Source organism: Malania oleifera, chromosome 5 (assembly GCF_029873635.1).
Source record: "Malania oleifera isolate guangnan ecotype guangnan chromosome 5, ASM2987363v1, whole genome shotgun sequence".
NCBI classification, from domain to species: domain Eukaryota; kingdom Viridiplantae; phylum Streptophyta; class Magnoliopsida; order Santalales; family Ximeniaceae; genus Malania; species Malania oleifera.
The window spans coordinates 55442280-55455240 of record NC_080421.1 but is presented as its reverse complement, the minus strand read 5'-3'; the positions used below and the strand labels follow the sequence as shown (position 1 = coordinate 55455240).

The 12961-nt window shown below is 37.7% G+C and overlaps 1 protein-coding gene across 2 annotated transcripts in view; it reads left to right on the top strand.

Annotated features, from left to right (window-relative positions):
* The window catches only part of LOC131156740 (probable myosin-binding protein 6), a 29659-nt gene extending 17053 nt beyond the window's left edge, over nt 1-12606 (top strand). The window contains exon 4 of one of the 2 annotated variants that reach the window (XM_058110636.1): nt 12315-12606. In XM_058110636.1, coding sequence (XP_057966619.1) covers nt 12315-12356 — 42 coding nt within the window. In that variant the 3' untranslated portion in view covers nt 12357-12606. Of the gene's footprint in view, nt 1-4941; nt 5100-12314 lie in introns of those variants that run through there. The other variant, XM_058110637.1, reaches the window with a different exon arrangement.
* The last annotated feature ends 355 nt before the right edge of the window (nt 12607-12961 follow it).

The following is a 12961-nucleotide window of genomic DNA, read 5'->3' as shown; positions in this document are numbered from 1 at the left end:
CTTTGGTGTTTATCTATGTTGACATGATTATAGGATGTAAACTTGGGTTTTATTGGGTTCTTGGATGTTTCGTGTCAATCTTAGTCTAATAAATCTGTAATGATTTTTTTTTGTGTTGCATGCATAGACCATTGATTACAACATTTGAATCCCAAATTATTCTCTCATCCTACTCTCTTGTATGCTCTGTTTCACTGCTTTTCTTTGCTTTTTAAGTGATTCTTTTTGGGTTTTATTTGGTAATTAATTCAAGTTGCTCAAAGGGGAGAAGAACCAAACTAGGTTGGAGAGTGGGGATGTGCAGGATTTGGCTTGAGGCTATATGGGAGAAAGGAGGTTTGATGGGGAAGTCTTGTGGCCATCTATGATAAAACTGAAATAGAAATGGAAGAAAGATCGAAGAAGTAAGAAAATTTTGCTGTGTTTTTATTTCAATTTGTACCGGCCCTATTTATACAAAAATGTTCAAACAATCTGTACACTAAGATTGACTTTTCTGTACGCCAAGATTGACTTCTCCCTACGTGATTTCGGCTGTGATTTGAACGCCTGATTTGCGGCATTTTTCAATGCTTGATTTATGCCGTGAAGTGCGGCATTCTTCAACACTCCCCCTCAAGTTGGCGTGAATATTTATGACGCCCAACTTGCTAAGTAAATAATTAAACTGTGTGAATCCAAGAGTTTTGGTAAAAAGGTCAGCAGGTTACTGACTTGTATGCATGTAAGCCGTTTGGATGATCCCACTTTGGAGTTTCTCTTGAACCACATGACAGTCTATATCGATATGCTTGGTTCGTTCATGGAACACTAGATTTGAAGCTATGTGAATAGCAGCTTTGTTATCACAGTACAAATTGATTGGTTGAGAATGCATTACATCAAGATCTAAGAGTAGAGACTTTAACCAAGTGACCTCACAACATGTGGAGGCCATAGACCTATATCCTGCTTCGGCTGAGGAGCGTGAAACCGTTGTTTGTTTCTTGGTCTTCCAAGAAATGGGTGATTTTCCAAGTAGGATTGAATACCCGGTGATCGATCGTCTGGTATTCCTACACCGTGCCCAATCTGCATCACAATATGCATGGAGCTGAATTTCACTAGAAGCTGATAAGAAAATTCCTTGACCTGGGGTTTTCTTAAGGTACCGTAAGACTTTGTGTGCTCCATCCAAGTGTGGTATTCGTGTCTTGTCCATAAACTGACTTAGCACATGCACCGAATAGGCTAAGTCGGGTCTTGTGATGGTTAGATAAATTAATCTTCCAACAAGTCGCCTGTATGACGAAGGATCCGAGATAAGTTCGCCATCACTCTCGTTAAATGCAAGATTTTGATCTATGGGAAAGTTTCCAGATTTAGCTCCAAGGAAGCCTGTATCTTCTAATATCTCGAGTGCATACTTTCTTTGGAATAAAAATATTCCTTTGGCTGAACGAGTAACTTCGATTCCCAGAAAGTATTTAAGAATTCCAAGATCTTTGAGTTTGAAATGATCGCTTAGATATTTCTCGATCTCATTGTTTCAAGCTATTTCCTGCAACAATAATGTCATCCACATAGACTAGAATGATAGTGAAATTACCCTCATGGGATCGGATGAATAGTGAATAATCTGCCTTGGATTGTTTGTATCCTGCATTAATGAGAGTAGAAGAAAGTTTGGCATACCATTGCCTTGAAGCTTGTTTGAGACCATACAAAGACTTAACGAGTCTACAAACTCTAGTCTCCCCCTTTCGTCCAAATCCCGGAGGAAGCTGCATATAGACTTCTTCAGCAAGGTCGCCATAGAGAAAGGCATTATTGACATCAAGTTGATGGATGTGCCAATTGCGAGTGGAGGCAAGGGCCAAAATGGTACGGATGGTAGTCATTTTAGCAACCGGAGCAAATGTCTCATTGTAGTCAATGCCTTCTTGTTGACTGTAGCCCTTAGCAACTAGGCGAGCTTTATATCGGTCGATGGATCCATCAGAGTTGTATTTGATCTTATATACCCATTTGCAGCCAATGGGTTTCTTACCAGGAGGAAGATGAGTAAGTTGTCAGGTGTTGTTGAGTTCAAGAGCATCAATTTCAGCACGCATGGCAGTACGCCAGTTGGGATCTGTCATGGCCTGTAAAAATGATTGTGGTTCTTTGGCAAGAGAAAGAGCTGTGGTGAAAACACGGTGAGAAGGAGATAGACGAGAATAGGATAAAAAATCCGTCAGACAATAAGGGTTACCTGACGAACGAACCATTGCAGAATCAGATGATTGAGCGGGCCGAGATGGTAAGACCTGTTCCACATGAAAATCTTGCAAGTATGTCGGTGGCTGAGTAGGGCGATGAGATCGTCGGGGAGGTGGAGAAGAGGGTAAAATATGAGATGGGGATGGGGTAGAGTTTGGTGGTGAAGATGGTGATAAAGGTGGAATGTCAGTGATGTCAAGAGAAGAAATAGGACATGGTAAGACGGGTTCCAGGGGTTTGGGAGTAGATGAAGCAAAAGGGAAGGAATCTTCATGAAATAGGACATCTCGAGATACAAAGACATTGTGTGTTGCAAGGTTATAAAGTCGGTAGCCTTTTTGGCCATATGGATAACCAAGAAAAACACATCGAGTAGCTCTAGGGTCAAATTTTGATGGATTTTGTGAGTGAGTGGAGGCAAAGCATAGGCATCCGAAGACTCGCAAATGGTTGTATGTAGGTTTGACATTATATAATTTTTCATAATGAGACAAACCATCTAGAATAAGGGAAGGAGTTCGGTTAATGATATAAGTTGCAGTAAGAATGACATCCCCCCAAAAGTGTTTAGGCATATGTGCTTGAAAAATTAATGCACGGGCAACATTAAGGAGATGACGATGTTTGCGTTCAACTACTCCATTTTGTTGGGGAGTGTTGATGCAACTAGTTTGATGTATGATGCCTTTGGGTGCATAAAATGAAGGCATGTCAAACTCAGGCCGGTTAATTGGTTTTCGATAAGGTGGATATAGGATTGCAAAATAGGGCGCGTGTCAGATTTGTGGTGCATTAAGTAAACCCAGGTACAACGGGTATAGTCATCAACAATTGTGAGGAAATAGTGTGCACCACTAGTAGAAGCAACACGATGACTCCCCCAAATGTCAACATGCAACAAGTCAAAAGGTTTAAGAGAAGAAATGGAACTAGACGGAAAAGGTGCACGAGTTTGTTTTGCCAATGGACAAATTAAACATGGGTCTGAATTAGAATTACAAATTTTTGGAAATTTATTGGAAAGAAAAGACAAGTTTTTATTAGACAGATGGCCCAAACGACGATGCCAAAGTTGGGAGGTGGGTGTGGATGTAGCCACTTGGCAACTAGCATTCCTGGTGAATCGGTATAACTCATCTTGCTCAGTTCCCATCCCAATCATCCTCATCAAGCGTAGGTTCTGAATGAAACAAAAATCAGAAGAAAAAATAATGAGACAATGATGAATTTTGCACAATTTACAAACAGAAATTAAGTTGAAATGGAAAGTCGGGACACAAAGGACATTGTCTAAAACAAGATCAGAAGATAAGTGAACTGATCCAATATGAGTAACAGTGGCATGAGATCCATCTGGTAATTGAACGGTATGCCCATGTACGGGGATATACTGTGTGAAAGTGGCAGGTGAGTAGGCCATATGGTCAGTTGCGCCACTATCAAGAATCCATAGTAAATCATTATGAGATTTATCTGATAATGGTGACTCAACACTACCCACTTGGTGTGTCATGGGTTGAGTGGGAGCAGAGTTGTTAAGGATGGCGAGAAGCTGCTGACACTGTTCAGGAGAAAAAGGAGAGTTGCTAGTAGATGGACGTGAAGAAGCTTGATGAGCACTATGCTTGGGACCTTGATTAGGTTTTGAATTGCGATGCCCTGGAGGGAAGCCATGGATACGATAGCATCGATGTATAGTATGACCTTCTTTGCCACAGTGCGTACATTTGAAAGACTTCGTGGGTGGACCAGGTCGTCCTTCCTTTCGTGTCTGATGGTTGGTGGTAGCCAAAGCAATACCACCAATGGATGGTGGAGACAAGATGCTGCGATGACGTTCTTCTTGAAGTACAAGAGTATAAGTACGGTTGAGAGTAGGAAGTGGATCAATTAGAAGTATCTGCCCACGAACTGCAGTGTAGCAATCGTTGAGCCCCATTGAGAACTCTAAGACATGGTCTAGTTCTTGCTGTTTGAGGGTCTCCTTGCCTGCGCTACAAGTGCAAGTAGATGTTCCTTGAATTGCGCATAATTCATCCCACAAACTCTTCAATTTAGAAAAGTATGCACCAATGGATAAGGATCCTTGAACAAGATTAGCAATATCTTGTTTAAGCTTGTATAGGCGAGGGCCATTGACTTGGGAGTAGCGATCCTTGAGATCGTCCCATATGGCATGTGCAGTTTTATAATAGATCACACTGCTAGAGATTTCTTTTGAAATAGAATTGAGAAGTCAAGAGATTACCATAACATTGCATCGTCTCCATTGCGAGTATTCTGAGGAATCAAAAGGTGGTGGAGATAGTGTGCCATCGATGAAGCCAATTTTATTCTTCGCTTGAAGTGCAAGAATCATTGCACGGCTCCATGTAGAATAATTATCTTCCGTAAGCGGTGAAGAAATTAAAATCAATCCAGGATGATCTGATTGTTGGAGATACAAGTGATGATTTGGATCATCATATTTTTCCATTTTGGTTGCCTCTTGAGCCATAAAGGTTAACCCTCTTTTTTTTTGTAAATACTAACTTTTATAATAAAACAATCACTCAGTACTATGTATCCAGCAAATGCCTATTTGCTGTACATCACTCTTCAGCCATATAATATTCAGAACTCATATAATAGTCTTACAATAATAATTCCTATTATCAAAAAAAGGCATGCTCCCTTAGGACCCTCACCAACTTTATGCAGTGAGCAGCAGATGTGCTGTAGCTGAGACTACGGAGAATGGAAGAGACGTCGGAGAAGGAGAAGGAGAAGGAGAAGGATAAGGAATCGGAACAATAAATACCAAAGAGATCGGCGGCGAAGCACAATTGCGACAGCGACGGTTCCGATTTGGTAACCGATGATCGTCTCTGTGTTGGTGCCGCTGTAGTGATCGGCAGCGGCTGTGATAGTAAACTGATTCCAAAATACCTTTACCGATGAGGTAATGAACAGAAATATATATATATATATATATATATATATATATATATATATAGAATCAAATAATTGGAACAAAGGTTGTAGAACTTTACTCTGATACCATGATAAAACTGAAATAGAAATGGAAGAAAAGATCGAAGAAGCAAGAAAATTTTGCTGTGTTTTTATTTCAATTTGTACAGGCTCTATTTATACAAAAATGTTCAAACAATCTGTACACCAAGATTGACTTTTCTGTATGCCAAGATTGACTTCTCCTTACGTGATTTCGGCTGTGATTTGAACGCCTGATTTGCGGCATTTTTCAATGCTTGATTTATGCCGTGAAGTGCCGCATTCTTCAACAATCTACGACGGGGTTGGTAGCCAAAATGGCGTGTGGTAGCAGGCCAGGTATGCCTACATATGGAGAAGGTGTGAACGTTAGCGACACGGCTTGAGAGGTATTGGTTGTAGTGGATGTAGATGATGCCATTAAAGGCAACGGGTGAGGTCGTCAGTGGACATGCAGGCTTGATAGGATGGTGGTGCAGTGCTACGGCAACCTAGGGTTTCTAGCTCAGTGATGAAGATTGGTGGAGGAAGGGTGGCGCTCGCGTGCGCTACATGTGGCCATTTAATTGATGTTGAATCAGTCCGCACCCCAGTACGCGTTGGGGCAGCTAGTTCTCAAATTTTCTTTTCTTTTTAATAGTTTTGTATTATTTTCTTTTAATGTTTGTTTAAAATTGTTAGAAATACGTAAAAAAACAAATCTCAAAAAAAAAAAAAAAAAAAAAAAAACCAGAAAGACCTAAAAAAATCCTGACTTTATTATGAGGGTTTGTAAATTTTTTATGTTATTATTATTATTATTATTATTATTATTATTATTATTATTGTATTTCTCTAAAATAATAAAAAATGATAAAAAAAAAACAATTTTTTTTTTACTATTCCCTATTACATAAATTTGCATTTAATTAATACTACAGAACTTTTATTTTATTTTATTTATTATCTTCAATTTTTGCTATAAAAATGATTAAAATCCATAAATATGCAGAAAAAAATAGTAGGAAAAATTCTAAGGAAATTATAGAGTAATTGTTAAGGTTCTAGGGTTTATTTGGGCTTCTTTTAATATGTTTTCTAAAATTTGGATCTCTTATCCACCAAAATTGGTAAAAAAAATGAAAAAGTGAATATTTCCTTTTTGCAAAAATGGAAGGTTGATCTTTTGGCATCTTTAGACTTAGGAGAGAGACTTCATTGTGGTGCCTTAGAGACTTTCTTTTAGCAAATTGCGTGAGATTCCCATATCTTTGGACTTAAAATATGGTGGTTTCCCTCTCTTGGTATGCTTATCTTTGTTATTAGGTTGCTTTTCCATGTTTATTGGATATGGTATGACTTATATTTTTTATAATCATGCATCTCCAGGGGAATGTGCTTGTGTATGTGTGTGTTGGATATAAACCCTAAAATATTAAAATCAATTCGACGATGGACCTCAAGGTTATGTCTTGTGCATGCCTTTGAGGATCTTGAGGAGTGTGTTTTTTGTCTTGTGTGGGGCCACCAAAAATTTAATGGATGGGTAAAATTTCACTAAAACTCATATGTCAAAATTAATCTAACGATGGATTCAAGAGGTTTGTCTTGTGCATGCTTTTGTGAATCTTGAGGTGAGGATAGTAGCTGGCTTGTGTGGGGATATCCAATATCATAAAGGTTGGTAAATATTAAAAAGGAAAGAGTCCAAGTCATGATGGGTTTCATTCAAAGGAAGTGTTAGGCTAATCAAGTACCATTCATAGGATAGGTGTATAGGGCTCGTTGGTACCTTCCCTTGCATGATCGTACTCTCGAACTTGTCTCTGGTATGCAGAGCTTGACTATCAATTCCTTGGACCCTAGGTGTAGTTAGTTGACCAATCCATTGATAGTAATTAATTAGATGTTCTAACCTTACCTAGGATAAAGTAGGTTAGGGACAATACTACTAGTATATGTTTTGACCCATATCTCAACCCCATTCAAAATTTTCATCTTGAGTACACCATTTGTTTTGGAGATTCACCCAGCAGGTGGTGGTCCTCCAGCACGTTGCAACTCCTACAAGCACAATTTGTACCTTCAACATTAGCACTAGCACTAACACCATAAGCACCACCACCACCTTCACCCGAGCACCACTATCACCACCACTAGCTTCATCATCATGACTTGGTGGGCTCATACCTTGATTATCATCACTTTGTTTACATTCAAGACTTGAACTTGAATCTTGCACATTTATTGGTGGTTGGTCACTTGTTTTTGTAGTACCGCCAACTTATTCATCTAATTATCCTAACCATTGGCATGGAGCAATGGGGTTTCTCTCCCTTCTAGCCCTAGATTCAAAAAAATTATCTTCTTCAAAGATGTAGTCCAAGTTAGTGGGGTTAAACTATCTTCTTTGTATTGTTTGCTTCTCCTCATCATTTCATTTTATTATGAGTGAAAACAAGTTTTTGTAACTTTATGCACCTTAGCCTATTTCTTGTTTTGTGTGAATGAGGTTAAATGTGCACTAATTAGATTCACAGTTTGAAGATCAAGAGCACACATGCCATAATAAATCCACCATTTGGTTGCACTGAATTGTTGAATAAAAACATATCTCAGTATAGCTAAGTTTTGAAAGTAAAATTTAAACATAGAATAAAAATAGGTTTGAAACATCCTTAAATTATCAAGATTAACTTTCAATAAGTTTGTAGATTTGAAGGAAAGTCATGATGATGCTCACAATGACTCTCTTTGCCATCTCCCTCCTCCAAGCTTGCCACCATGGCAGGCCCTCTCAACGACCTAAACCTTCAACTCCCTTTGATGCCCCCCTCTTCACCTCTTTCTCCTTTCACCCTCTCCTCCTTTTGCGATAAACCCTAAACCTCCTTCCCGTCTTTCTTTTTTAAACCTACAACTTCTTTCCACCTCCTCTCTTGCTGTAAACCTTAAACCCCCAACATGCTCACTGTTTAGACTTCAATCCCCGCATCTTTGACAATGGCCAACAGAAAAAGAACAATTATGTTCGAGTGAACGTCCTTCGACTTGGTCGTCGAAGGTGAGGACACCAACATCATCGAGCTTAAGGAATACTGCAGAGGCAAATGAACCTCCATTATTTTGGAGCTTGAGGAGTTTGTTTGGTTCCTTCTTATTTGGGAGGACTTTTGGGCGACGAGAAGAGACAATCTCAAGACATCTTAATGGTTTTGTTGGAGCAAAGGCAAGTCGCTAATGCCGCAACTAAACTTGAACAAGCATGGAAAATTTCTTACTTTCCTGTAAACCAATTGCGGAGGATGGAGAAAGTTGATCTTTCCAAACAGTCATGAATCAAAAGAGGTGACTGAAAATTTTTGTAGCAGCAGCTGAACTGGGTTGCCATGTTCTTCCACCTTCTAAATGGAAGCTCAAGGCCATTGCGCGTACAGGACCATCATCGCACTTGGAGAAGAAGATACCAGCCTCCCTGAAAGTCCTTTGCTATTGTTTAAGCCAACTCCTATCTGTTCTTGCCTCCTATGTGGTAAGATGAAAAGTTGATATTAAGTAATGACCAGACGCAAGGCTGGCAGGGGTTGGGGAAGATGAATGAAGCCACGCACTCGTTCATGAGTGTTGTTATTAAGAGCAGCAGAATGCTAAATTTGAATTTCTTGGGACAAAGACTTTCAAGCCTAAATCCTTCTCCTCCGCCGATATTCGGATGGGCCTTGAGGTGGACTTGAGCAACTTGAACTTGGAGGGTTTTCCTTCAGCCTCCCAGCCCATAAGAATTTCATGATAACACAACCCAACTCCTTTAGGTCCTTCAAACTCTGTGAACGTCCAACCAAGATAGTAGAGAAGGTGGTATGGTTTGGGGAGACTACCCCTCTCCCCCTTGCTATCAGCAACTCCTAAAGTAGAGGACAACCTACAAGAAGAATACCACATTCCACAAGCTGCTATCAATGACCTTGCTCTGGTTTTAGCCCCCAATTATCATTAATCACAGTGAAGCTATGCACTTTCAATCTCAACCTAGTGGTTGTGGAGCACAACTTAGAAATTATGAATGGGCAAAGATTGTTTGGAGAAATTTGGAAAAAAAAAAAAAAAGGGAGAATAGAGGATAAGTGTCATAGGCCGAATATTTCACACCTTTGTGAAAGGACCGTGCGGTGCTAGATAAAGTCTTCTTATTTAGCTAGTCAGCTTAGCCTTTACCAAAATTATCAACAAAACACTTTCACTATCATACAAGCAAATATAAGCGGAAGCAATAAGCCACTTATGAAAGCAATGACACTTAAGCAGTAAACATTGAAGCAACATGATTCATTATCAACACCTCTATTAACAATGTGTGTCTAGCGAAGGAGGCAAGTTGTAACGACCTCGACCCGCCACGTGGGTCCGGAATGCTACTTTAGTGACATTTGTGTATCTAATACCTTATTCATCATGTATAAAACACATATATGTAACGGAAATAAAATACAAAATCTTCAAATTACATACCAGAGTTCTAACTATCTTTATATACAAATATATCCATTTTCACATAATTACATCTTGTAAAACTAAACAAAAATAAAATCTCTATCTACACACTACATATGTAAAATTTACACTACTAGCTCGGCTCCTATAGCTTGCAAGACCCAATTTCTAAGATTTTCTGAAAAGACAGTTTGTAAAGTAGGGGTGAGACACATGTCAGTAAGGGAAAAACTAAGTTAATGTCAGTGTGTGGCAAGCATGCATTTAGTGTATAGAAAATAATCAGTTCAGTAAGTAAATAAATACATTTATGAAAACAATCTTATTTTACACACACACACACAATTAGCCAAGGATAGGGAAGATTACCTGCCCATACAAGTAGTTTTCCTATACTCTAATACCATTACTACTATTAGGGTACTCGTCTTTTTCAGCAAGCCCTCGAAATTATCTTATTATTTATTCGTATTCACATAAATTAACAGATATGCATATAAGACACTCATTGTGATAAACACGCCATTTACATCCCCCATAGCACGGGTTGTGCGACTCGAAAGCTGGACTAATGTCTTGGGGGATCCACTCAGACAGTAATCATTTATACTGTAGTGATCTAAAAATAAAAAATAAAAAAAATGAATTAAAATTAAAATTAAAATTAATTAAATAAAAATAATAAATTAAATGATAATTATTATTAATTAAATTATATAATATAATATATTAATATAATATAATATATTATTATAATACATATATATATATAAAGGATCCTAAAGTTGGAAGCTTGAGGATAAATTTAGTTTACAATAACAGAACAGAGAAAGCCCCCCCCCCCTTGAATTCTCCTGCGGCATCTCCGTCTCTTTCAATTTCTTGACGGATTTGCGGCGGATTAGGAAACAGAAGGTGTCGTTAGATTGCTAACTCTGCCACCGATATTTTTACTAGAGTAGATTTGTCGTGAAAGTGGCGTAGGCACCATTCTTAGGGTAAGGTAATTTTTCCCTAATTTCTCAATTTCTCTTTAAATCTGGTGCTAAATCGACGATCGGACACTATCATGTGATCCTAGTCGTGATTGTTATCATTTTGGCGTGAGTAAATTTTCAATTTGGGTTTTCTAGGCCCACTCTAAAGTGAGTGAGATTTGAGAAATTAAGTAAATTGGTTATATTTGAGGGTATAACTATTTATTTGAAATTTATGACCATAAAAAATATTAAAATAGTATTTTATTTATGATTAATTTAATGAAATTAGGGTTTTTGAGTCAGGATCCGGGTGAGCGTTGCGGGCATCTGTGTGGGATTCCTGTCAGTGCAGTTTAAGAATTTGTATATTAAATCAGATTTTATGAAATTAAATGTAATAAATTATGTTATATTTATGTATATCTTTTGGTGTGGATTATTAAAATGTCAATCATGTAAATTAGGTTTTCTGAGCTTGGAACCATTTATTTAGCTACGTATATGCGAAAATGAACTGATGAAAGTGGAAAATATTTTCAGGATAATTATATAAGAAATGAAAGGTATTTTCAGTATATAAACATTAAATGTTGATTGACTTATTTTACAAGTAATGTATGAATTGTTTTTGTTAAATTATGTGACATGAGTAAATGTAAATTCTGTACAAATATATGTTAAATGTATGAGATGCAGACTAAGTAAGTAATGCATTGAGAATAAAATATGATATGAACCATGTTGTTTGTGTATGTTAAATGCAACTATATAAATGTATGACAGCTGAAAGCCGTGTTAGCAGATTCTAGCGCATTTATATGTGAACTAACTGATGATAGCTAAAAGGAACTGTTTTAGTAGATTCTAGCGCATTTTTATGTGGACTAACCAATGACGGCTAAAGAGTGGCTGTAGTATGAATGAATGAAATGAAAATAGAATGAAATGACAATGAAATGAAATGTGAAATGTGAATGATGTAAATGAGAAATAGTCACTTAAAGTGATATGCAATGCATTGTTTAAGTTATGGATCAAAACAAATATGAATGGTTGAATAATGACAGAAAAAATAATGTATTATGATATTAGAAGTATTTATGTTAGTAGAACATGTTACGTTTCGGCGAGGCAAATTCTTCGCCTGAGGGCTTACTGAGAAAGGTGAGTGCGCTAGTAACTTCAGATGTGACAGTAGTTGCATAACGTACTGGGACAGAGTAAACCTACTTGTATGGGCAGGTAGATTTCCCTATCCTTGGGCATTCGCTGGTAAACCTTTGTTTGAACTGTGTGAGTACGAGATCAATCTAATACTTGAGGGCTTACTGAATAAGGTGAGTGCCCTGGTATGCTTTAACAACGATCCTAGGGTTGCCTAAGTATCAGAGCAGAGGGGTACTACTTGTATGGGCGGGTAATCACCCTTATCTTTAGGTAATCTCGTGGGTTAAATCTTTTACATGTCATTGATTAGGTTCAGAGAATGATTTCAGAAATTATGTTATAGATTTTCAAATGTTAAATACTACGTTATATAATCTCATGTTAATCATACAATGTTTTTAATATATTTTTTCTTCCCTTACTGAGATGTGTTTCACTCGAATATGAATATTTCTTTTTCAGGACATTCTCGCGGTCGGGCTTAGAGAGCTCGAGGGTTCATAGCATTTTGAGTATTATAAAGAGAAATTGTATATTTTGATAATATTGTTGGGTTGTATAAAGTTTAAGTTTATGTTTTTATGCTTTATGTTTTAAGTCTGTTGAGAAAGAAATGATTGTGAATACTGGTTGTGGATTAAGTTTTTGAGGGTTTATGGAGTTGTAAATACAGGTGGATGAATGGTTAATATGGATTATATGTAGAAATAGTAAACTCTGGTATTATATTTATGTAGATTATGTTTATGTTTTCCACTGCGTATATATTGATTTATGAATTATTAGGATTTTATTAAGTATAACGCACCAAACCCGGGTTTAAGGGTTCGGGACGTTACATATACTCTCCACTAATATACTCTGCGGGTATACACAGCTCCAACTGCTGGTCTGATTGCCCTCACCCAGGGGGGACGCATTCACTTCAGGTAGGCAAATCGGATAAGGCCACCCTACACCTCTTAATACAGGTGTGGGTGCACACGGCTACATGACAAATCCCTAACAACGGTACCGTGCTCATAATACATTAATCCCCAGGGTTCCGAAAGTATATCATGCAATTTAGATAATAAAAAACACAATTTAAAACATCAATTCACATATAT